Genomic DNA, 22,890 nt, shown 5'->3' with positions numbered 1-22,890 from the left:
CATGATTGACATTAACTAACACATTATGAATCACATCACCATCCCAACAAATCTGTTTTATGGTGTTTATGTGTCACTGTTAAAGATCTCACACTGGAAAACTTGTTGATTCGAGTTGTGAAAGCACTTTCTTTGTGGCACTAAATGAATATTGGGCATGATGGTAAACTGTGATTATGAGTTATTTTCTCATCCTCTTGCACAGCATCATGTGATGTGATGAAAGCAAAAAGGGTAGGACAGAAAATTATTCACTTTTTCTGTCAAAGCAAACACTTGCAGAGTGTGGACAGCACAAGACGGGTGATTCTGGTTTACCCAGTTTTAAGGCTTATTTGTGCACTGGTGATATGCTATGAATTCATAATTCCCTGGCTTGACAGATTTGAATTTGATACCATTTGTCTCCCTGTATTTTACCCTTCCATTTGTCTCCAGTCTGAACCAGTCAGTGTGAAATCCACCAGCTGAGCGACACACTGTTTTTTGTAACATTTGCACAGAATTCCTTATTAAATCCATAGTAAACAAAAATAATATTTGAAGCCAAGTTCAATTATAGCAGTCCCATGCTGTAACCCAAGAGAATTTGCCCAAGTGTGTGTAAATTGCTCCCCCTAGTGCCATTACACCATACATGCACTTTTTGTAATTCAAAAGACCTTTCATGGAATGCTGGATTTCTTCCTAAGATAAGGTTATGACTGCAAAGGAGAATTATTTTATATATAGCTGTTGTAAAATATGACTTTGGTTTAGCTGCAGTTCTTAAATCCAGTTCAAATGATGAGCTCATGAAGTTGTCTATATATGTCAGTGTACTGTCCTGGTACATGTATGTGTGTTTTCTCTGACATTGTTGCCACATTTGAGCTGATTTGATTCTTAATGCAATAAATAAAAACAATAATAATAATATTAAGGAAAAAAATGACACTGAGGATACCAGACATGAATGTTGAAGGAGCGCGGCTGTTCCTGTTTTCTCTGCAAGGCCTTGCTGCCAAAGATCTACCCATCTTTTTTTCTCTCTTTCTCTCATGCGCGCGCGCACACACACACACACACACACACACACACACACACACACACACACACACACACACACACACACACACACACACACACACACTTACATGTGTATACAAACACACACATGGCAGGACATATGACTGTCAGCAGTAACAGATGTCCTGACAGTCTGGAAGTCTGGAGGCATAGTTGTGGTTGTTATCCTGCAGGGCTTTGACACACGATGTATCAGCATACATTACACAAATGCCACACTAATACTGCTTTATGTGCTCCCCACTTTTACAGGCAACTAAAAATCAGTGGCGTTTGTTTAATTTTGACTTCCTCTGAGCTTTCAGACAGGAGGATGGTTTGTTTGCTTCCACCTGTCTGGCCTGTTGTTTAGCTGTGCTGCAAGTTTGCACCTCTGTGAAGATGTTTCTTTCAACCTTTGGAATCATTCGAATCATTTTATAGGACAATGCACGCTTTGTGCCATAGTACCAAATCATATGAACACTCGTGCATTTACATAATTACATTAGGCTATTGTTGCTTGGGGAAAATTGGCATAATAAATATGAGGAATAACTGAGTATGATGCTTAAAAGTACGAGCGATTAAACTTCTCATCATTTAATTGTTTTCTGGCCACAAACAGTGAATGCGGTTAGAGGAATAGTCCACAGAGACGTTAATAATTGTCCCTTTATAGTTAAAAAGGAATGATGCAGAAATCAATTTATGCAATAAAGATAAAATCAATAATGAACCTATGCTAATGGACCATTATAGGAATTGTATGTTATGTCTTTAAGATGACTACACTTGGAAAAAAGTTATAGATTTTATTAGTATTAACTAGGATTACCATAATATTAACTTAGAAATGTCGTGTACTTATAGCTGTATTATGCAGTGCTATTTTCTTGGAGATACAATACTGTGCAAAAGTCTTGGGTCACCTTCATGTCTTATATTTTATTAGTAAAATGGGAACTACGTGCAGCAATTTATTGAAACGTGCAAACATACAATAAGGCAAAACAGAGTTTGTAAAATTCTAACGAGCTGAAAGTCAATACTTGGTATGGACCACCTTTATTCTTCAACTCAGCCTGAACTCTCTTAGGTAAGCTTTCTTGTGATTTTTTTAAAGGAGTCTTTAGAAATAGTTCTTAAATAGTCTCCCAAGCTTCTTAAAGGACTTATTTGGATGTTGGCTGCCTTTTGTTCTGCTCTCTGTCGGCGTGATCCCACACGGCTTCATTAATGTTACTGTCTGGAGTCCAGGGAGGTCAGTCCATGACTGATGCTGCTTCACTCTGTGTATTTCTATCCAGGTATACTTTTATTGCATTGGCAGTGTGATTGGGTATACTGTCATGTTGATGGTATTGCATGGTGCATTAAAATCTGATGGTACTTTTATGTGTTCCATCAGATTTTGTCAAGATCTCCAACACCACAGCACATAACCATGACAGAACCTACGCTGTATGTTACAGATGGCTGTAGACACTCACACACTCGCACATTGATGGTGATTTGAACTAAATAGTTCAAATATGGGTTCATCACTCCATAAGAGTTGCTGCCACTGAATTTTATTCCAATTTTTGGCATACTTGGGCATACTTTTCTTCCTGTCGTCCTTCCTTATGGCTTCTTGGCAGTCACCGATCCACTGAGAGTATTTAATGAGGCTTTGGTGAACATTAGATATATCAACCAAAGGGCTAGATGCATCTAAAAATGTTGCTGTTTTTCCCCCTCCTTTTTGTCCTCCACTTGTCCTGTTTTCTCACATTTTTAAGGACACAATGAACACCATGCTGAGGTATATTTTCAGGATTTTGCCAATAGCTCTTCATGGGAATCAACTTGTTGGTGCACAAATACAGTTTTATGCCCGTCAAACGATGTTGTCTTTGGCATTTTCCATAGATTCCTTGAAATGCATTGGAACACACTTTTTTTTGTAACAACCTTCTAGTAACAAAGTGCAATACAATTTAAAACTGGTTATTTGCTAAGTTGTTTGTTATGTATAGACACAAAGTATTCATCCCTTGGTTGTTGTGATGTGGTGCTATATAAATAAAATTGAATTGAATTGAATTGAGTTGGGTACCTTTTTATGCTTGAATTCACAGGTCAAGAAATAACAAAAATATTCCTTTGAAAATGGTCAACGAGGACTGGACTGAAAATGAGTGAAAAAGCAGCCAATGTCCAAAGAAAACTTTAAAAGATCTTCAGAAAACCCAGAGAACTACTTTTAAAGATCCCTTTTAAAAATGTATGCATCTTTGGGTGTAAATTATTTTGAAACAGGAGGTGGCTCAAGCCTTTTGTAGTATTGTAGAATATTATAGAGAATTTCTTTGTAAAACTAATTCAACGCTGAAGGTGTCATCACAAGGGTTAAGAAAAAAAAAATCAGATTTGGAGTTGCAGTTCATCTAGTGACCAATAGGTCGCACTAGAACACCACAGAAAGCAAGTGATGGGGCACTATGAAGCAACATGAATAGCTGGATTCCGGTTTGATTGATAAACCATCTGAACAAAGATTGAAAATGTGGACTCAGGTAAAGGTTCTGAAGAAGAAAGCATATTTTTTAATGACCAATTATCATCAGATTTACACTTTTTAAAAATACACTTTCAACTGAACAACCAGACACAACAGGCTCAAGGTTTCCTCCAAAGTAACATAAGAAAACAATATTATTCAGCCGGTAGGTTCGCTTCTGTTTTGGGATACTCACTGCTGGCAACATGGTTTAGTCCAGAAAAATGTCAAACAAATCATAACAATGTTCAGACATGAGTAATGATTTAAGTAATAATTAAGCAGGAATTGTTGCATTTTTTAGGAGACAGGAAACATAAAAAATTGCATCTTTCATCAAAAGACACAAGTTCGCATTCCCTCAAACATATCCACCAGTCCTTTGTGCCTCCCAGGATCTGGCAAATGGAAGTAGATCATCATTTCATGGAAAACAGGGTGCTCTGTCTGGTGTCTTGTAGTCCTAAATGAATTGCAGTAGCTCATGAGGTGTGTGTACTGTGCACCTGACTGGCAGTGATGGGGACAGTAAGTAGGACGGTAGCAGAGCAGAAAAGGCCTGGGACTGAACAGGATCAGGACAGAGGAGGAAGAGGTTTTAGCAGCGAATCTGGGGAAGAAGAAGAGGTGGAGGAGGAGGTTTATAGCTTCAGAGACTGGAGAAATGGGGCTTAGAAGTTAGCAGAGTTTGGTATTCGTGACTGTGGGGCTCACTCAGCAGGAGTTATAGTCCCACTGAGACCTCAGACAGTCTAATTCATGCCCATATAAATGGCTGTATTCATTGCATGCTTTTCTGGTTGGGAGATGTACACTTTTAGTCTGTTCTGCATATTAAACATTACTGCATGTAAAAGATCAGAATTGCAGTGAGATTAACAGTAAAAATAAAAAGAGCGTATATAAATCACAAAATAAACAACACGCCACACTGAAGGCTGAAGAGCAGAGTAGTAAAACAGACACTATACTCTAATTCCTTATGTGGTGATAACTGAGTGTTGCATTGTAACACGATCAATAGCCTGTGTGAATTATGCATCAGCTGCCCCATCACATTATGCATTGCTGTTGTCAGGCTTGTGATTCATTCTAGTCCGTTTTTCAATTTACAGAAACTCCGGCAGAGGCAACGTATCGATTTCATTTTCCAGCTAATTTTGATCAAGCCGTTCATTATTCTGATGTTGGGTCAGCGAGGACGTCTTTCTCAGGGATTACATGTTTATCACGCAGCGCAATAACAAACAAAAGTGAGATTAGGTTGTGACGTCCGAGTGTATATTTGCATATGTGTAGCTGCCTGCGTGTGTAGGTGCATATAGTATATACTTCTGTCCCTCAGATGAGCTGCAGCAAACATCAAAGAACCAGTTCAGAAACCGGCTTTGTTTCATAGACATTTCCCTCTTACACCTTTGTACACACTGCCATGAGTCTGATTTTATATCACACTGATTCTTCTGTATCAGCTGCTTACGTGACTGATGTTCCTGATGTTGCTGAGATTGAAAACAACTGAAACATGTCACTCCAAAAACAAGACAGTAGGATCTGTGATGTGTCTGTAGCTTATTAAATGTCAGGAAAATGTCTCAAATCAAATTTGAACCCTCATGTACTCATTTAACTCTTAAAGCAGCGGTAAACTCGGGCTCTCTCATCAGATCAACTTTCAAATCAGTCTTCTGTTTGGCAGGTGCCATCAGCCACCTCGATAAAAGATTTTTGCAACATAATAATCGTGGCCCAAAGAATCCATAATATTGATTTTTTTTTCTTGCAATATCTACTAAAAGTGCTATCATGTTATTTGTCTTCTGTCTCCTGTTGACAAATAAATAGCCAGCATATGAGTTAACTTTGTATAAGATAGAAGATTATTCACAATATTGTTGTATGTGCAGTTTTATCCCATCTCCAGTCTGACATAATGAAGCATTTCAGAACCGATTATAAAAGAGGATTTTAGATCAACGCCATGAAAGCTGCTCTTCTGCTACTTGTGACAGACTCTTTAAAGCAACAATAGAAACACAAAGTGAAAATGTGGCTTCAGCTTTTGTAGTGGATTTACCACCAGTGTGGGTTTCTGTTTATTAAATCTTTAAATATGCTTGTTTTGTCCAATCTAGGTTGCTAAAAACACTCCAGTTTTGATAGAAAATCGCAGGAAAGCTACAGAACTTTGAGGCTGGAAACAAGGAGGCAGTTTTGCATCTTTCATTTAGGATAATCAGAATTTTTGACAGTTGACTGTCTGCCTGCTGACAACAAAGTAATTGACGTTCAGCTCCAACATAAAATGTTGTAAGAATTACTTGATAGTGATTTGAAAGTTTGCCTTGCTGCTGTCTTTTGAGTTGTCGGAGGACTGGGTTAGTCTTTTGTCACCATTAACCATACCCCCACCTCCACCGCACTGCACACGATCACTGAAACCCAGAAATAAAGAAATGGTTTGTGGATTTAACTCAGTCGTGTTACGTCAAGTGGTTCCCTAAAATATCTAGAACTGTGTTTATTATATACGCTTTTGTAATTCCAGCTCAAATATTTTGGTAGTTATTCCTCCTCGCTTACTGCTGCTTTTGTATTGTGCGTATATCTTCATTTAGTGGTTTAAAAACACCCTTGATTTCTAAACAATTTTAGTTAACCTTTAAAGCTCAGGGGTTGTAGACACAAAACACCGACTGCACGCATTTGGATTTGGATGATAACGCCATCTGTCAAATACCAGGCTGAACAATAACAGCAATCCTGGGAATATACTGATATTCTGCTCCCGTGTCACTTCCTTCCTTTACATCTCTCTTAGCCACCATTACTTTCCCACCTGAGGCTTTGCTTGCACTGATTCAGGGTGACAAACCGGTGCAGGCATCACTGTAAATGCATCCTGTCTGATTATGTATTTTTGTGTTATGCAGCGAACGTGACCTCCTTTCAAATGAATGGAATATTAAAAAGTAAACAGAACCTGCAGAGCCCGGATGGAGACGCCAGCAGGCAGCTGCTCCTCTCTGTTTTATCATTAGATATATTTATTTTTTTGAAATATAAATAAACAGAAAACCTGACAGAAGTCGCTCAAACAAAGAAAGCACACATGCTCGTGAACACAAAGGAGGCTTTTGAACTTTTTCTGTAGGTAGAGCCTTTTCTCGCAACATTAGAGAGGAACCCTGGCTTTCAATAATTTTAACACTATGAACTCGTATGGATAATTCACTCTGGCTGCTTTGATCTAGGCTGCCTCACTTTAGTCTGTACTTGCTCTGTCGCCTCCTTCTGTATGTTTTGTATGTGGAGCGTGTGCATCGGTGTGTGCGTGTGTTTGTGCAGGACATATAAAGGTAAATTGTAGAACACGTAGCAACTGTCTTTATTGAACACCAGCATTTTAGAAGGTAGGGATTTAACATATATATTGTTGAAAGCCTACAAGAAAAGTAATTTAAATATTTATATATATCTTTACAAATGTTCATGAGCGAGTCAGAGAGCTCGTGTCGGCTAAACTTGCGATCTGGGGAGTGTACAAAGATAGACATGCACAGGGAAGAGTAATGCTGGCAACTGCAAAGTTACCTTTTACAAAATGGCTGAGTTGGATCCTTCTCTCTCGCTTTCACTCTCTTTATCACATTCCCACTCACACACAGCGCAGTGAAGCCCACCCCGGGCAGTGGCTTCCATCAGTGTCACGTCCAGAAACACTCTCTTCGTCTTTCATCCGCGTGGTAAACATACAGGCTGTTATGGCACTGATTGTACGGTGTAAAAATGAAAAAAAAAATGTCTGCTTGGCATTGTTCAAGTGCTCATACAGGTGAAGGGGGTGTGGCTGTGTGAGTGTGTGTGTGGTGTTAAAGTCTGTCTGTATGTGTGCATCAGGGTTTGGGTCAAAGCTGCATTCAGTTTTCTGTTGTTGAGGATGTCTGGGAGATTCAATTATTTTATTTCAGTCAGATGGAAATTGCACAAAAAGCAAAACTGTAACTCGTGTGTTTGATATCTCTTATTGTTTAAATAAAAACACATTAAATGATTCTTCAGAGGGAAAAAAAACAGCTCCAGGTTTTGTACTTTTGCAGAGTATCCACACCTGAATTAACTGGATTTAGATTACATCCCTACAAACCCTGAGTGTGTGTGTGTGTGTGTGTGTGTGTGTGTGTGTGTGTGTGTGTGTTAAATATGTATCCCCCCAACCTGTCCTGGGAAACTGTGTTGTTTACCTCCTGTTTTGAGAATTAATAAATAAAGAAATAAAGTACTAGATGAGTCACAGCCATCTCCATGGCAAGGCTCCTCTTTGTCACGACACGCACACGCGCACGCACGCACATTTACACTGGATGCGTTGCTTTCGCTCACACATCAGGATGTCTTGCTTGGGACAGTTCAGTTAGTGTTACATGTCAACATAAGATAAATAAATAACAATAAATAGGAATTGTCCCAAAGAAGATACAGCAATGCATGGGAAATAACAGATCCCCTTTCAGAGTGCACGCGTTCACACACACTCACGCACGCACACTTCTAAATGCAGCGCTCCAAGGCACGGGGACTGGGTGGGTGGGGGCTACTCAGTCTTTTCTGTTTTCCCGTCTTTGCTCTGGGGCTCGGCTGTTTTCCGGAGCTGCGTCTTTTCCGAGCTGTTGTTGATCTGTTGGTCGCCGGCTCCGCTCGTTTTCCCACTCGAGGTTTTGTCCAGGTAGTTGAGCATCTCGCTCAGCACTGTCTGGAAGGTGCTGAGAGCTGCACAGACCGCCGGCGTGCCAAACCCGTGAGTGATCAGACTGCATGGGAAGAGAGGGAAATGATTATTAGAGCAATGACAAACCAAAGAAGTGAAGGTTAAATGAATCAGTGGAGCTGTTGGGGAGTTTGTATGACACTAACAGCTGAAGTGACTCAGATTTTCTCACACCTGCGGTGAAACCTTCCTCCTGCATTATGGAGCTTCAAAACCTCTGAATGAAGTTTCTTTAGTCTGTCAGAAAAGCCTCTCTGTGATGCTCTGCGATGATCTGTTTCCACAGCAGTTTACTGGGAAACACAGAGTTTCTGCTCCTGTTTTAGCAAAGGCCTGAACGCTGTCCAGCTTAAACTATGAAATACAAATTAGAGCTTTGCCGATTAGGAAATTTCACAAAAGATTGTTGTTGTCGTTCTTGTCTAAGGTTATTCTAATCTTGGCTGTTGAACTGCTGGTGATGTCTTAATCAAATTCACTTTAGGCTTTTATCACTTTTGAAAGAGACTGTTTGAAAAAAAAAACATTAGACATACTGGCTAAAAGTCATATCATGTCCCCATATCTGTATTTGATATTTGTAGTGTAGTGATAGTCCTAGCCAACAGTGTTTTTGTAGTTTATTTGAAATAAACTCTCTTTTCAAAGTCAGTCATCAGAATCTGAACATTCGTGACATCACAAATTTAAAAGCGCTACAAAATTGCAGGATTATGATACAAGGTAAAATATGCATTGAAACGCTTTTTAAGAATCAGTTTTTAAGTCTGATATCATTTCATCTGTCCTATCAGATCATCATGCCGGTTTGTCCAGAGCTAAATAGCTGCTCGTCCTTGAGCTCAGACCCTTAAGTTGGCAGAAGGATGTTGTTGTTCAATCTGTCACTTTATTTCTACCACTGAGCTCACATCCTGGTTCTCTGCCCAGCAGTCTACAGTACAGCTCCCTTCAGAGGTCTGATAAGATGTTGTATATTCTGCAAATGATGACGCCATAGATGTGACATTTCTGCTAACAAGGCGCTGTTTCCTCCTCCTCTGTCAATTGTGCCAAATATCAAACTGCACAGCTGCATCTTTCTAAAATGGCAGAGAGGTCAGTGGGAAAACACAGAGCGAGGCTCTGCAAGAAAACTGTCTTCGCTCAGTAGATTTAGTGCCGAGAGTGACTCAAGATTGGCAACATCCTTAAGGGAAAAGAAAGGAAACGCTCCATTATTTTCTTATGCGTGTCACACGTGTTACCTGAAGTGTGTGAGGTGTCTCTGGATGTCCAGGTCCAAGATTGGTGTTGGTCTGGATGAGCCCAGAGGAGAGCGATCTTGGCTCAATAAGTCCTGGAACTCCTTACAGATTTGCCTGACGGACAGAAGGAGGGACTGAGGGTTTACCATCTGTCTCCAACAAAACCATCACATTTTCTCCCTTTTCTGCACTCACCCTCATCATTTTGGATCCACCCACATGCAGATTTAAGTTACTTCCACTGGTTCATTGTTTTTCCTAACATGATACCAAAGATTCTGCACCACGCAGCATTTTCTGGTCTTGTCTTTTTGCATTTCAGTTAGCATTATAGCAACTCTTGGGCTGATTTTATTGGAACAAAATCAACTTATCTGGAAAAGAGTGGGAGTTTTATTTCCCCTTCAGCATATTCAGAATACAGTTTTATACTGTAAGAAGGAACTACAAATAAAGCTCTTGCAATTATATAAATATAAGCGCTAACCCCTTAAATGTGGTAACACAATATTTTCCACATACAGTAGGTGTTCCATGCAGGAAACTGCTGTAAGGTGAAGGAGTTTACAACAGTTTGAGCAAGAAGTCACACCAAAGCTTACCTACTGTTATTATTATATTTACTTGTTAATCATTTTTCTGAAAGATTTTCTTAAATCAAAGGATTGTAATGGCTGGTAATGGCTGTAAATAGGAATATAAGTGTTTAAGTAAAATTTATCTCTCCCTGACATTTGACAGGGAGAGATCTGTCCATGCCTTAAACAACAGACAAACATTAACTGAAACCTGATCACTCAGAAACATTCACATTTCCAGAATTTCAAAATAAAACCTATTCTGTGTGACCACGCAGTAGCAAAGGTTTTTTGTTTCTTGCCATCTTCTTTTAGTGTGTGTCTGTACGTTGCATGTGTTTCACTCACTTTGTAGCCAGGACCATCTTCTTGCGCGCGCTGGTTTCTTTCGGCTCACTGTGCTGCCTCGCCAAATGTTCACCCACTGCCTTACTGGGAAACTCTGTCTCACAGGTGTAGCCAAAGTCCCTCGCCAGGTGGAGCGCCTCACCTGAAAGAAAACAAAAGAGGGAAAAAAGACTGATGAGACAACAATTAAACTGTATTATGAAATTAATGTGGTGCAATATAAATTGAAAATGACAAAAAAAAAATGTGCAGGAAGGTTACTTACCTTCCACCAGGGAGGTGAGCAGCGTTACGTTGGCGGCTTTCCTCCGTCCTGCTGGTAGGTTGAGCCCTAAACGGTCTAATTTCTCACGAAGACACCGGCCTCCATTCTTAGACTTTGCTCTGGAAACATATAGTAAAGAACTATGCATCACATATCCTACAAAGTCAAGCAACTGAATTATACAAGACCCCAAAAGACTGAATATATGGAGCACAGCAGCAGGAGCAGAAGCAGCATCGATCAGCCAGTCATTTTTCATAGAACTAAGGTACAATCAAATTAATGTGAACTCCTTGTTCTACTGAAAAGGATGTGCTTAATTAAGTCTCACAAGAAACAAGGCAAGAATATGGATTTGTTTTGATGTGACAAAGCCATAAGGTTAAGGCAGAGGCACAAAGCTTCCTCAGTCTTTTATGTAATTTTTTTAAAGCATATGTGCTTCCTTCCTCTGCCATAAAACTTTAAACCTGCAGTTCCACTCGAGACAACTTTCTGCACATTTCTGTTGTTCTTTGTGAAGTGATTATTATTAAATGACACAACATGATTAAACACATTCCAGATACTCATCTGTTAGAGATTTGCAGTTTATATTCTTCACACGAGGATCAACAGTAGCTATTTGCACATTTATCTTATTTTATTTTACTTTGTTGATTCCTCATCTTGTAGGACCAGCCATATTCTCTGTGCTTGCTCGTTCCTCTTTCCCCCTTCCCTTTCTCTCCACCTCATCAATAATACAGCGCTGGCAACTCTTGCTTTCCTCTGGTTCCTCTGATCCTGGCATGCTTTGGCCTGGTCTCGCCTCCCTCTGGCTCCCTGGGCATGGCGGCGCGTGCAGCCCCGGCCCTCATTCGCCTACAATAGTCTTTGTGGGCGCTGCTATATATCCTCTGTTTCATCTGAGGGCTACAAAGATTCAGCCAGCGCTCTCCAATGCTCACCAGCCAGATTTACACTTAAAAAAAAATTTTTTTTTCACTTTCAAAGTCCCCATCCATCACACTCACCTCCTTACTCCAATATCATTACATGCTGCTAGAATTTAACAGTGTGTGGATGCACCAAAAGAGACATTAGGATTTTTCAGATGTTTTTACACCACAAGTATGTCAAAATGTTTTTGTTTTTTGTTTTTTTAGAAATTGCTCTAATCTGCCAAATGAAGCCGTTAACAACCCTGCTACTGATTAAACACATTTGAAATTTGGGTTTCTCGCTCTCTGGAGATGATACTGATTAACCTGTAAAGTGATACTTCAGAACTAGATATCAGAATCTGATGAATGCCTGAAACTCATCAAGGCACTGGCCAGTGGTCACAGTGGATTCAGGATTTATTTGTGAGAGGATATTTTAGGCTTAGACTCTTAATGAGTTTGAAGTTCTTTAGAGCTGTAAGCAGCTCTGTCATAGCAGCATATAGATCCATAATGTTGCAGTAAGATGACACAGAAACTTCAGCCGCACTAAGCGAACTCTCAAAACAGTTGATAAGTCTGATTTGTCTTCAAACCGATACATCAATATACTCTCTTTAATCAGTGTAGTTATATTTAGAGACGCTGTGATGAAGCTTAGGCATGTTGTCAGACTAATATCCTGTATGTGCATCATACTGACCTACGCAGTATGCCGCCCAGTAAGGAAGCATTGAGGCACTCTGGCGGGGACAGTCTTCTTTTCACTTCAGCGATGGTGACTTTGTACTTTGAGGTGGAACTGAGCAGCGAAAGCCGACCGGGTACCGAGCAGAACAAATCTGTAGGATTCACCACACATGTTCCCCCTGCACACAGAGACAGGAAGCTTGTTACAACAAGGTGCAAGAAAAAGCAGCATCACTGTAAAGGTTTGAAAGGACTAGTTTGCCAAATTTAGGCTACTTTTTGCTATTCAGTGTTGTAAGAAGGTTGCACAAAATGTTCTAATGAAGGCAACAGCTTTGTATAATGCACATTTAATGCTTTATTCTGTCAAAACAGAAAAAACAAGCAAAATGCCCCCCCAAAAAACTGATCCAAGATCTGAATGCTACACCAATGTCTGTCACTGAACTGCAAGATTTTATAGTCGTGTTAATAGTACATTACTGCTTAATAAAGTATCAATACAAGATTTGCTCTTTAAGTTCTGCAACAAAAATGTTAGTTTTTACAGTAATAATGCATCAAGTCATATTTCATCAAAAAGCAACAAGATACTTAAAAAATGCATTTATTAAAAATGAAGTTGGACCTTGGAAAAAAAAATCTTGTTTCAGAAAACATATGAACATTTTGGTGACAGAAAAGAGTGCACAAAAGTATAAACCAGCAAGCATTCACTGAGTATTTGGATCAGCGTTGCTCAAATGACAGATTGAAATGTCTGCTTGGTTGGAAATCATACAAATGTGTTTTTTTCTGTGGAAAAGTTTCACTGGATAAAGCTTTCGCTGAATGCTACCTCAGGGAGAACTGCACAGAATATTTTGCACCTTTGTTCATAGAGGGTGGTTTCAGCTGTGTACACACTTTGCATGAGGTCTCCTTGGTTCTGATTTCAAAGAATCCCACATTTCAAGATGTGATACAAAGAATAAAAACCAACTGGGTGAACTGTGCACACATCAAACAGGAACTCTATTGTCCAGTTATTGGTTAATAATAACAGTTTGCATCAGGGTGAATGATTTGGAAGGTCTTTCATATGATGATAAAACCATTTTGTTTGAGACAGTTTTTTCCCATCACGTCAGACATACATTAAAGATTAAGCCTATTTTTTTCCATACAGTTTTTTAAAATTTATTCCCATAAATTAGCTGAATTTGCTTAGTCGTTATATTAAGAAGGTGTATCATCCAAGAAAATTGTCCATCTTCTACAGCTTCCCTATCTGTTTAAATGTAAATGCAATATATGTGTAAATATTATTAAATCAAAAATTAATCCCTATAATAATCGAGCATCTTCATTCTCCACAATCAATATGTGTCTTTCAGCCCTCCTCACTAGTTAAATATTAAATGCTTTTATTACTGTGTACATATATTTATATGCCTGCTTCAGCCCAATGGTTCTCTCTATGTAACAATAATATGGTGTTTCTGCAAGAGGGGGGAAACAAAACCTTCTTTAAATCATCCACCACCAACTACCATGTTGATTTCATTGTGTACTTGAGGCTCCTGAAAGTGTGAATAAATGATTTTGGTTGTGTAGTGAAGGCCCTTTCACATTATTAATTGCGTCTGAATCAGTGTTACTGGATCCTCCTGGAATTTATCGACTGTTCTGAGTGGGCCTATCGTTATTAAACTTTCACTTGAAATAAAGTCCCAAGCAGCCGAAACGCAAGGTTTCTGTCTGATGTACTGTAGGCTATATTCTATTATTCATCTGCCTCATTATCAAATCTAACAGCAGGGTGTGTCGCGTTGTTATTAAGGCGTGCTGGATATGATGAAATGGAGAAAAAAGGATGCCATTTAGGCCGAAGAGAACAATGCTGCAGGCGAAGATTGGCTGCACACGCCAATCTCTCTCACTCTCTTTTTTTAGGGCACAATTTGGCCACCAACTAAGCCTCATATATGACCAGCTGTAACCCATATTTCTGCTCTCAGAATCTATTATTCACAATCTGCTGAAATGTGCTAGATTCGCATCATTTTCTGGCCACAGGAAGGGTTGAGGTTAGACATGCAGCCTCAAAAACATGTCATCCGGTCTGAGCACCATGGACAGCGGCTAGCACCTTTCATTCCAGCACCTGGACAGCGACTCATGCCCACAGCACAACTGTAACATCATAATGGTGTGGAAACAAAAGCCTGTTGTACTCCAGCGGGCACCACTTTGTACAAGACTGTATGGGACCTGTGTTTCACTCAGGCTGTCAAAAAATGGACGGTTGCAGGTCGAGGGAATCGATTGATACTTTTGGTTAAGCCTGAGCCCCGGTGTGTGCGTGCGCGTGTGTTTATATGCGCGCGCGCGCGGTCCGGCTTGCCCGTGTCTCCATAAGTGACACAAACCGGGCAAACCTGTCTGTCAGACTCACGCGCTCTGACAGGGGCGCGCGTCTCTGAAAGCCGCGGGTTCACATCATATTAATTCCCCTAAAAATGTTTTGATTCAAAGTAGTTTGTATTTTATGTTGCCAAGGGCAATCGAAAAGAGCTATTGCCGGTAGTGCAGTCAGTGGAGCGCGCGGGCCCAGAGGCGATAACGGTATTTAAGCAACGGAGAGTAGCCTCGGGCTGCGGCGCGAGCGGCGGGCGGGATCACACGCGGAATCAAGCGCCTTTTACGAGTTTGCCACGAAAATTAAAGAAAAAGAGACAAGGGCCAAATGCCATTCTCCTCATATTTTAACAACAATGTTTATAGCTCCCCCCAAAAAAGCCCGCCAATGTCTTGACAGAAGAGAGGGTTGTGCGTGCACGGGATGTGGTAGCGGGGGCGCGCGTCTGACAGATCGGCTTGATCTGTGAAGCTGCTGTTAGAACTGAACTGGAAAAGGGATAGCAGGGTGATTAAAAACACAGACGACTCCTCCTAAGTAGGATCCGCATTTCTTGAGTGATTTTCTTTTGAAAAAGGTTATGTGAATATTCATGCCGCCAAAGCCGCAGTCAGAAAGAACAACATTAATATGATCTCGGCTGAATCCGGGGCCCCGCTCGGCATTAGCATATCAAAGCGTCCGCCCGAGGCGAGAGAAGCTATCGATACGGGAGCGGGAGGTAAAGCAAAGATTATTGGTTCTGATGGTTGCAGCGGCTGAGCTCAGGGCCAAATACGGCGCACCATTAACCGAAAGTGATAGCGAAGGGATTCCCGCGTCAATCCGAGAGAAAAGCCCCAACACCTAGGCAGAGCTGATGAAAAATTAAACCCGAGACAGAGCCTTTCCTCTCAGTGTGGAAAATTGCACACAGTCCCCTCTAAAAAAAATTAAAGAAAGAAAAAGGCCGGGGAACACATCCACAGCTTCCCCTTGGAAAAGCTAACCTTAGCCGCCACATCTTTGGTTGCTGTGCCAGATTAAACACACAGGTGCTAACACATAAAAACAGCAGCTGCATTACAGACACACAAACTTGACTGCTCTTCTTTGTATCCCACAAAAACATTTACTTTTAAATTTAAAAAAAAGTCCACAAATGCAGCTGCGAAACTATTAAATACTAGGTTACTTTCTGGCCAAAAATATTTTCAAATTACTATAAACGTACACATTTGTAAACATTAAGAGGATACAGAATTGTGTTGTTAAATTAAACCCAAATCTTACTCACTTGTAACAATATTTCTCTATTGTAATAATATTGATTATTTAAATCTGCTTTCATATAGACGTCTGCGCCATTTTTCTTTAACAAAAATCGACACTGAATTTATGATAACTCAACCATGAATATTAAATTAATAGCATATAATATTATTATTACATGAAAACAAACGCACGCCGTCAGTCTTATAAAATATTACCCACACGTCTGACTTCAAAATAAAAGCTTCTGGCGTAACTTTAGTGTGAGAGGGCATGTGTCAAATGCGCGTTTAAGTACAAGGCCTATAAGTAACTGTATCAGTACACTAGAAATATAAGTCATCACATTTTAATCATGTCGCCAATCTCAAAGCCAAGGTTTGGTATGACTGGTGTTTAAAAAAACGTGGGTGTTGAGTGACATTCTGGAAGTGGGGAGCACTGCCTCTGCGCCTGTACGGCGCTGCTGTTTAAATAGGTGACAAATCGGGGCCGTTCCTGCTGCAGCGTGTTGACAGCAGACAAGAGAGGAGTGTTCCGCCTGTTTGTCTGTCTGCTCGCTGTCTTGTCGTGTCGAGCCCGTGAGTGTTCACGGCCTCCGGTACAGCAGCAGCAGCAACAATAACAACAACCGCAGCAGAGAATAAACGGGGGCCTTACCTCTCCGGATGACGCCCCCTTGGCCGTTCAGCACGAGCCCACACTGCGCTTCCACGGAGCCCTGCGGAGACACGCACTCATTAGGACGAGCGGGGAGGTGAAATCACTTTAACCAGATTCTTTTTGTACACCGCTGGAGCTTCCCAGCTGCCAGGCTTCAGATGCAGCAACAATTAGTGCGGTTTGTTTCTTTTTTTCTCCGTATGCGGTGAAGTCATTCTTTAGGACATCCAGGACGTGAATCCCCATTTTCCCCTTCTTTTCACTTGCAGCCACACACTAAAAGCCAAACTCATGCAGTCACGGGAGTATATCAGAATAAATAAAACTGTGACAACAAACACTGGGCATATGTTGCTCGGTTTTATGTATATTCAAGATCCATATACAATGCAAACAAAGAATACAAATCTAAGTGAAATGTCAGGTTTGAAAGTAACACCATAAAGCTTCTCTGTGCCCGTGCAGACATAGATCAGTGCCTCAATCCTATAATGGATAAAAATGATGCATTCTTGTAGTTTTAAATGACTCGCCCCTTTTAAATGAATTTTGAAGGTTTCCAGGTGTCTTTAATTCTTCCATATTAGGGCCCTGCAGATTTATCCTCTGACCTCTTTGGAATGCCGCGACCCACAGGTTGAAAACCACCACATCTATACAATTAAAACTCCTTCAAAGCACCGCAAAGTTCACAGCAGAAAGAGCTTGGGAGGGGGGGAAAGCACCTTACTGAGTCCAAACACTGGCCCCTGTTGCACGCCCTTTGAGCAGTTTTCTAGTGTTGGAAGCCTTTTTGTTAGAAAGTGTACATCACTTAGCAGGCTTTGAGTAAAATTGAGGGCACAGCGAAATAAAGCATGCAGCTCACGGCTTACCCAGAAACGAGCTTAATTTGAAAGGCTTCAGGCTATAACCGAGGACAGCACAACTCACGCAGACTCAAAAATGAGCAAAAGGTTTGCAGAATTTACTGCAGCCACCACCAACCTGTTGGGGCATCAGTGTCTGTGTACACATAAGCAACCAGGCTTCAACATATATGTAGGCCTACGTGCACGAAAACCTGTTACCTCCGCCATTTTTCAAGATGCAGATCAGACTCGCGTGCTATCAACAATGTCATCAAGAAAGGAGAACACGCGCTTTTTTATTCAGAAAATGCTTAATCCCCCCGCGTGAGCCTCTAGGCCTGGCCCACGCAGAAGCCCCCGATTAAAATTAACTGGGAAAGAGAGCTTGTTGTTGCTCCTTCTTAACCAGCTCCTGCTCTGTTTCTTTTCTTCTATTCCGAAGCTAAAGTGATTATAAAATCAATATACAAAACGCAGAGGTCTTGCATGAATTAGCTTAGTGACGGTAGAAAGGTGTGGCAGCTGCTTTTGTTGAGCATGAAAATCTCTTTAACCCGCTCAAAGATGCGACCGGGCTGCACGAGACCATAGGCGCATCTGTTCCGTCCATACATCCGCCTCGTGTAAGCTCAGGTTCACGAGCCGTTTCTTTCTTAGCGTAAAAAAAATGGTCAAACCTGTTAAGCCTTTAAAAAAAATCTCGAAATAAATCTAATATTTGCATTAACGAGCGTGCATAAAGTGAAATAAAATAAATAAAATAAAATATGAAAAATGTTACGCAAAAATATGTTGCAATTATCAGTAAATTAAAATGTATTAAATCATATGTAGAAGTCTTTATTTAAAAAAATATTTTTAAAAAAAACAGGCTGCACTATAAATGTATATCTATAAGCTCCTATTTGAAGACTTAGAATAATCCCTGGGTTATATTGCCACACCCCATATTATTTATTAACAAATATACATTTATACATCTATAAATATATTAAAAATATATAACATTTTATATTTTTATTCCTTAAAATTAAATGCTTTATAAATATTGTAGCACTAAAAAAAAGCACTGTATGCCTAAATATACCTCGTAAATGCGTCGATAAAAGCTCGAGTAGAGGTGGTAAATAGTTAACGCGACTGAAATTATGTGCCACTGTGTTAAATTGTGTTTAACTAGAGCCGCGTTTGAAGCAGCTCAGATGTCGCTGCATAAGTAACAAAGTTGATTGACGTTAAGTCGGTAATTGGATAAACTACGGTGCTTTATGGTGCTCGAGCAGGCCATTGTGCCCTGAATCCCGATCCGTTAATCCGCCCTTTACCGGAGAATAGAGCAACCAGCGGCTTTTCTTTGCCTCAACAGACAGCCGGACACACACACACACACTCGACCTCTCTCTCTCTCTTTCTCTCTCTCTGTCACACACACACACGCTCAAGAACCGTGCGAATCCATTTTCATCTCGACCATTTCTTTACATCGAAAAGAATTATGTAAAATATGGGTCACGTGTGTTTGTGGAAAAATAAAGGGCGGATTTCACAATGGGATTGTATAGACTGCCAGTCAATTAACCTTTAGAAACAGGCTTGCTTTTCAGAGGCACTGTGCCGTGTGGACTTGACATTTACTTAGCCTGTTATAGTCACGTTTGCTTTGGCACCAAACTTATCTCAAGATGATATCCATTATGACTTACAAAAAAAAAAAGAAAGAAAAGAAAGTAGGACAGAGTCGTTGGATGGGGATAACTACAGACCAGTGCAGCTTTGTGAGTGTCATAGACAACAGACAGATGAGGCAGACAGGCAGACAGACAGACATCTGGCGCTGTCTTTCTGTTCAATATTTTGGGATTGCTGTGCTACAAAAGGGGGGTAAAGTTTTTCAATAGTAGGCCAGTGGGGCAGAGATACTGGGGCACTGGGTCTTGTGACAACTAAGACGGGCTGTTGCCCTTCTGTATCCTATTGTCGGCTATCCTATATGGAGCAGACTTAATAAACCGGAGAAGCGAAGCCGAAGGAAGGGGGCACAATAACGTGTTCGAGCCGTGTGGAGAAGAGAGTGTAGAAAGAGAGGTATGGAGGCCACCGGTACCTGCAGGTCGTCCGCCGCAGGCGGAGGGAGGCCCAGGCCGGCGGCGGGCAGCAGCCTCTGGTCCGGGTGGTGCATACCGACGCCGTAGGCCTGTGAGCCGTGTGACGTCATCAGCGACAGGTCATGGCGCCGGTAAGCGTCGAGGCAGCCCAGCTCGCGCCGCTGCTGCTCGTCCAGGCACGAGGACTTGAGGGCCGAGCGCGCGTTGTGCAGATTGATGAAGTCGGCGGGCTCTCCGTGGTGGATCTGCTGGTAGTACTGGCCCGAGTGCAGCGAGTTCAGGCCGTAGGCCTCCGGGGCCACGGCCGGGTGGGAATGCTGGAACTCGTAGTGGAAGGACTGGTGGTGGAGGGGCGTGTACTGGTGGTTGGCCGAGAAATAGGGTGAGGCAAACTCCGTCCCCGCCGGTGCCGGGTAGGTGAGCGGGGAGGAGGAGGAGTAGGCGACCGAGGAGTTGGCCACGGACTCCAGGCAGCCGAGCTGCATGAGCCGGTAGCTGTTTGATCCGTCGTGACGTATCTACAAGATAATAAAGAGACGGGGAAATATATGAGCCGTGTCATTTAGCATCAGCCGGTGTCTCCTCTCTCTGCCTCCCAAACACACTCAAAAACACAACTCACACACTCAAAGCGCTTTTTCCCCCCCACTTTAAACCACCTGAAGGAGATGTCATTTCCACACGCCCGGGAGGGGAACGAACGCGCGGCAACAGGAGCCATCGGTATTTTTTTCTTCCTCCCTTTGGCATGCCTGTCACTCTCCTCGCAGCGTTTTAAAAGGCGTGCTGTTATATATTATTATTATTACCGAGCTGCTGGCAAATTTACTGTCCCAGCTCTCTCGCTCATTGTGGATGGGAGGTAAGCAGAGTGAGACACAGCGGAGTGTTCCGCCCTAAAATGTCCTAATCACGCCGTTACCGGCTCACACACACGAGCCCCCTTTGCTTCCACACACTAGTAATAAAAAAGCCTCGTTTTTACCGGGAGCTGCACCGATTCATTTCTCCTTCCATGCATACTTTTATCTCTTTAATATCCTTGCGATAAATTATATTCCACTTAGAGACTCCCTGCGAGCAGACGCTATTTCGAAATGCTTCTGTAACTCCCTTCAAACCAAACAGTACTTATTCCACCACACACCTGCTGTAATTTCACAAATTAAGATCTGTAAAGTAAATAAACGACCCTTACCTCTGCGTCGTGGACAAGTCCGGGGAAGGTCGCTGACATTGTGCTTTCTCCAAAGTAACCCGTATTTTTTTCCTCTCCTTTCTGGCCGGATCGAATAATAATAAAAATGCCTTAAAATCCCCAAAAAGCGAGAGAAATGGAAAAGTCCCCCCTCGCGTGCTCTCGGTAACGGTAGAAAGCTGGCGGAACGCGAGCGTCTCCCCTCTGCACGGACGGGGCTGGCTCACGGATTTTGTACTTGCAGGGTATTTCTCGGCTGATGTCGTAGGTCCCTTGGTAATATAGAAGTTTTGAAAATTAAGCATCAGCACTGAGGAATGGGAGGACAATAGACGGAGCGGAGCATCCCAGGAGACACGGAATAAATATTGTATCTTCGCCTTAATAAGGAACCAAGTGCTTCTTTCAACATTTTCTACGCTTTTTGTGGACCTTTTCCTTTTTGACCCGTTTGTGTTTTCACGAGGTCTTCTGCTCGGTTTCGTCGGGTTATTATTATTATTATTATCATTTTTAATATTTTTTTTATCCACATTGGCTAAGTCATTTTACAAACAAAAATGTGCGGATTTTTCAACAGAAATGTAAGTTTGCTTTGACATATTTTAAAGCTATTTTTGATTTAAGAACGGAATGGGCGTAGAAAAAAATATATGAGATTTTCTTCTGTTCTTGCAGCAAACTTGTAATGAATTTAGCGAGCTTTAACAGGGGGGATAATTATGAAACGGCAGGTTTTCGGCGCTTTCTGCATGCATCAAATGTTTTTAGATGAATTACCATCGTTTGCTGCTCTCATGCTGTTTTTATGGCACAATTTAAATGCGGGTTTCAGTGCAAATTTATTTCATGCACACAGAGAGAAATAAGCTCTCACAGACTTTATAAATGTATACACCAATTTAAAATATTTTCCACTATTGCTAATTATCGCTTTAGTTATTTACTTTCACGTGCTTAAGGACTGGATTAAATCGAAGGAGGAGGTCTAGTTATTATTATTATGATTATCATTATTTACATTTATTTATTTTTTGTTTTGTTTTTGCTTTTGCATGAAAAACTGCCTTTGAAGGGTTTCATTCCCATTCCATATCTTTTCTTTTCTTTCTTTAGGGGGAAGGGGGGGGGGGGTCTGCTTTGTGATAACAAACCAACGTTTTTCATATCTGATATTAGCACTGTATAAATGTTAGGTGTGTGCATGTACGTTATTATTATTATTATTATTATTATTATTATTATTATTATTATTATTATTATTATTATTATTATTATTATTATTATTATGTCTTTTTCGGTCAGTCGGTCAGCCTCGTGACCCCTCTCTCTCCCCCCCTCCCTCTCTCTCTTTCTGCCTTTCTCCTCGTGCTGTAACTCACCTGAGCAGGCGCCCTCGGGGTGGTCCTGCCCAGCTGCACGGAGCCGTGATGGTGTTGTAAAGTAAGATGGCAGAAGATGTTTTTTTTCTTTTTTTTTGAAACAATTATATGAAAAGCTTATGGGGGGGGGGGGGGGGGGAATCGACGCTGTAATCAGGTGAAAGCTTTTCTTTACCTTCTCTAATTTTAAAGCAGGTTGCACCATTTATAGGATAACAAAGCATAAAACAGTTACAGGTGTACAGAGCCGCATGAATCAAAATCCAAGCTATAATGACTTTAAATATACAGAAAGACGCAATCTATAGCTGTCTTGCCCTTAGGCCAACCGGGAAGTAATAGACGTATAAGACTTTTAAAAAACAGGAGAGAGAGAGAGAGGGAGAGAGAGCAGAAGCCAAAGCTTGTGGCCACTGCCTGAAGAGAAGCAAAGAAGGAAATAAAGGAGAGAGGAGGGGAAAACTAAAGAAGGAGAGGAGAATTATTCTGTCTGTCAGATTTCCTGCCATTCAAAACAAACCAGCCAACACACAGGAAGAGGGGGGCTGCAACCCACAGCAGACATAAGCCCTAATCAGTCTTGTTTTGGATGGGTTTTTTTTCTACTCAGCTGTAACTGTAACCA

The 22,890-nt window shown here is 41.2% G+C and overlaps 1 protein-coding gene across 1 annotated transcript; it reads right to left on the bottom strand.

The window, feature by feature from the left end:
- Positions 1 to 6,956: 6,956 nt before the first annotated feature.
- tfap2d (transcription factor AP-2 delta (activating enhancer binding protein 2 delta)) lies at positions 6,957 to 21,205 on the bottom strand. The gene is made up of 8 exons (XM_026143395.2): positions 20,884 to 21,205; positions 19,685 to 20,203; positions 16,727 to 16,787; positions 12,428 to 12,593; positions 10,799 to 10,917; positions 10,534 to 10,675; positions 9,608 to 9,721; positions 6,957 to 8,403 (listed from the first exon to the last, which is right to left on the bottom strand). Exons 1-8 carry the CDS (start codon positions 20,920 to 20,922, stop codon positions 8,187 to 8,189), a joined length of 1,377 nt encoding a protein of 458 aa, XP_025999180.2. The 5' UTR covers positions 20,923 to 21,205; the 3' UTR covers positions 6,957 to 8,186.
- Between the last annotated feature and the right edge of the window lie 1,685 nt (positions 21,206 to 22,890).

Source organism: Astatotilapia calliptera, chromosome 15 (assembly GCF_964374335.1).
Source record: "Astatotilapia calliptera chromosome 15, fAstCal68.1, whole genome shotgun sequence".
Taxonomy (NCBI): Eukaryota; Metazoa; Chordata; class Actinopteri; order Cichliformes; family Cichlidae; genus Astatotilapia; species Astatotilapia calliptera.
Note: the sequence above shows the minus strand (reverse complement) of the source record. Positions and strands in the feature narration are given on the sequence as shown.

Coding starts and splice junctions, on each gene's coding strand:
- tfap2d (XM_026143395.2), bottom strand. CDS start 20,922: ATGTCAGCGACCTTCCCCGGACTTGTCCACGACGCAGAG. Junction 12,594..16,726: donor AGGGGGCGTCATCCGGAGAG/GTAAGGCCCCCG, acceptor CTCTGTGTGCAG/GGGGAACATGTGTGGTGAAT. Junction 9,722..10,533: donor AAGATGGTCCTGGCTACAAA/GTGAGTGAAACA, acceptor TCTGTCCGTCAG/GCAAATCTGTAAGGAGTTCC.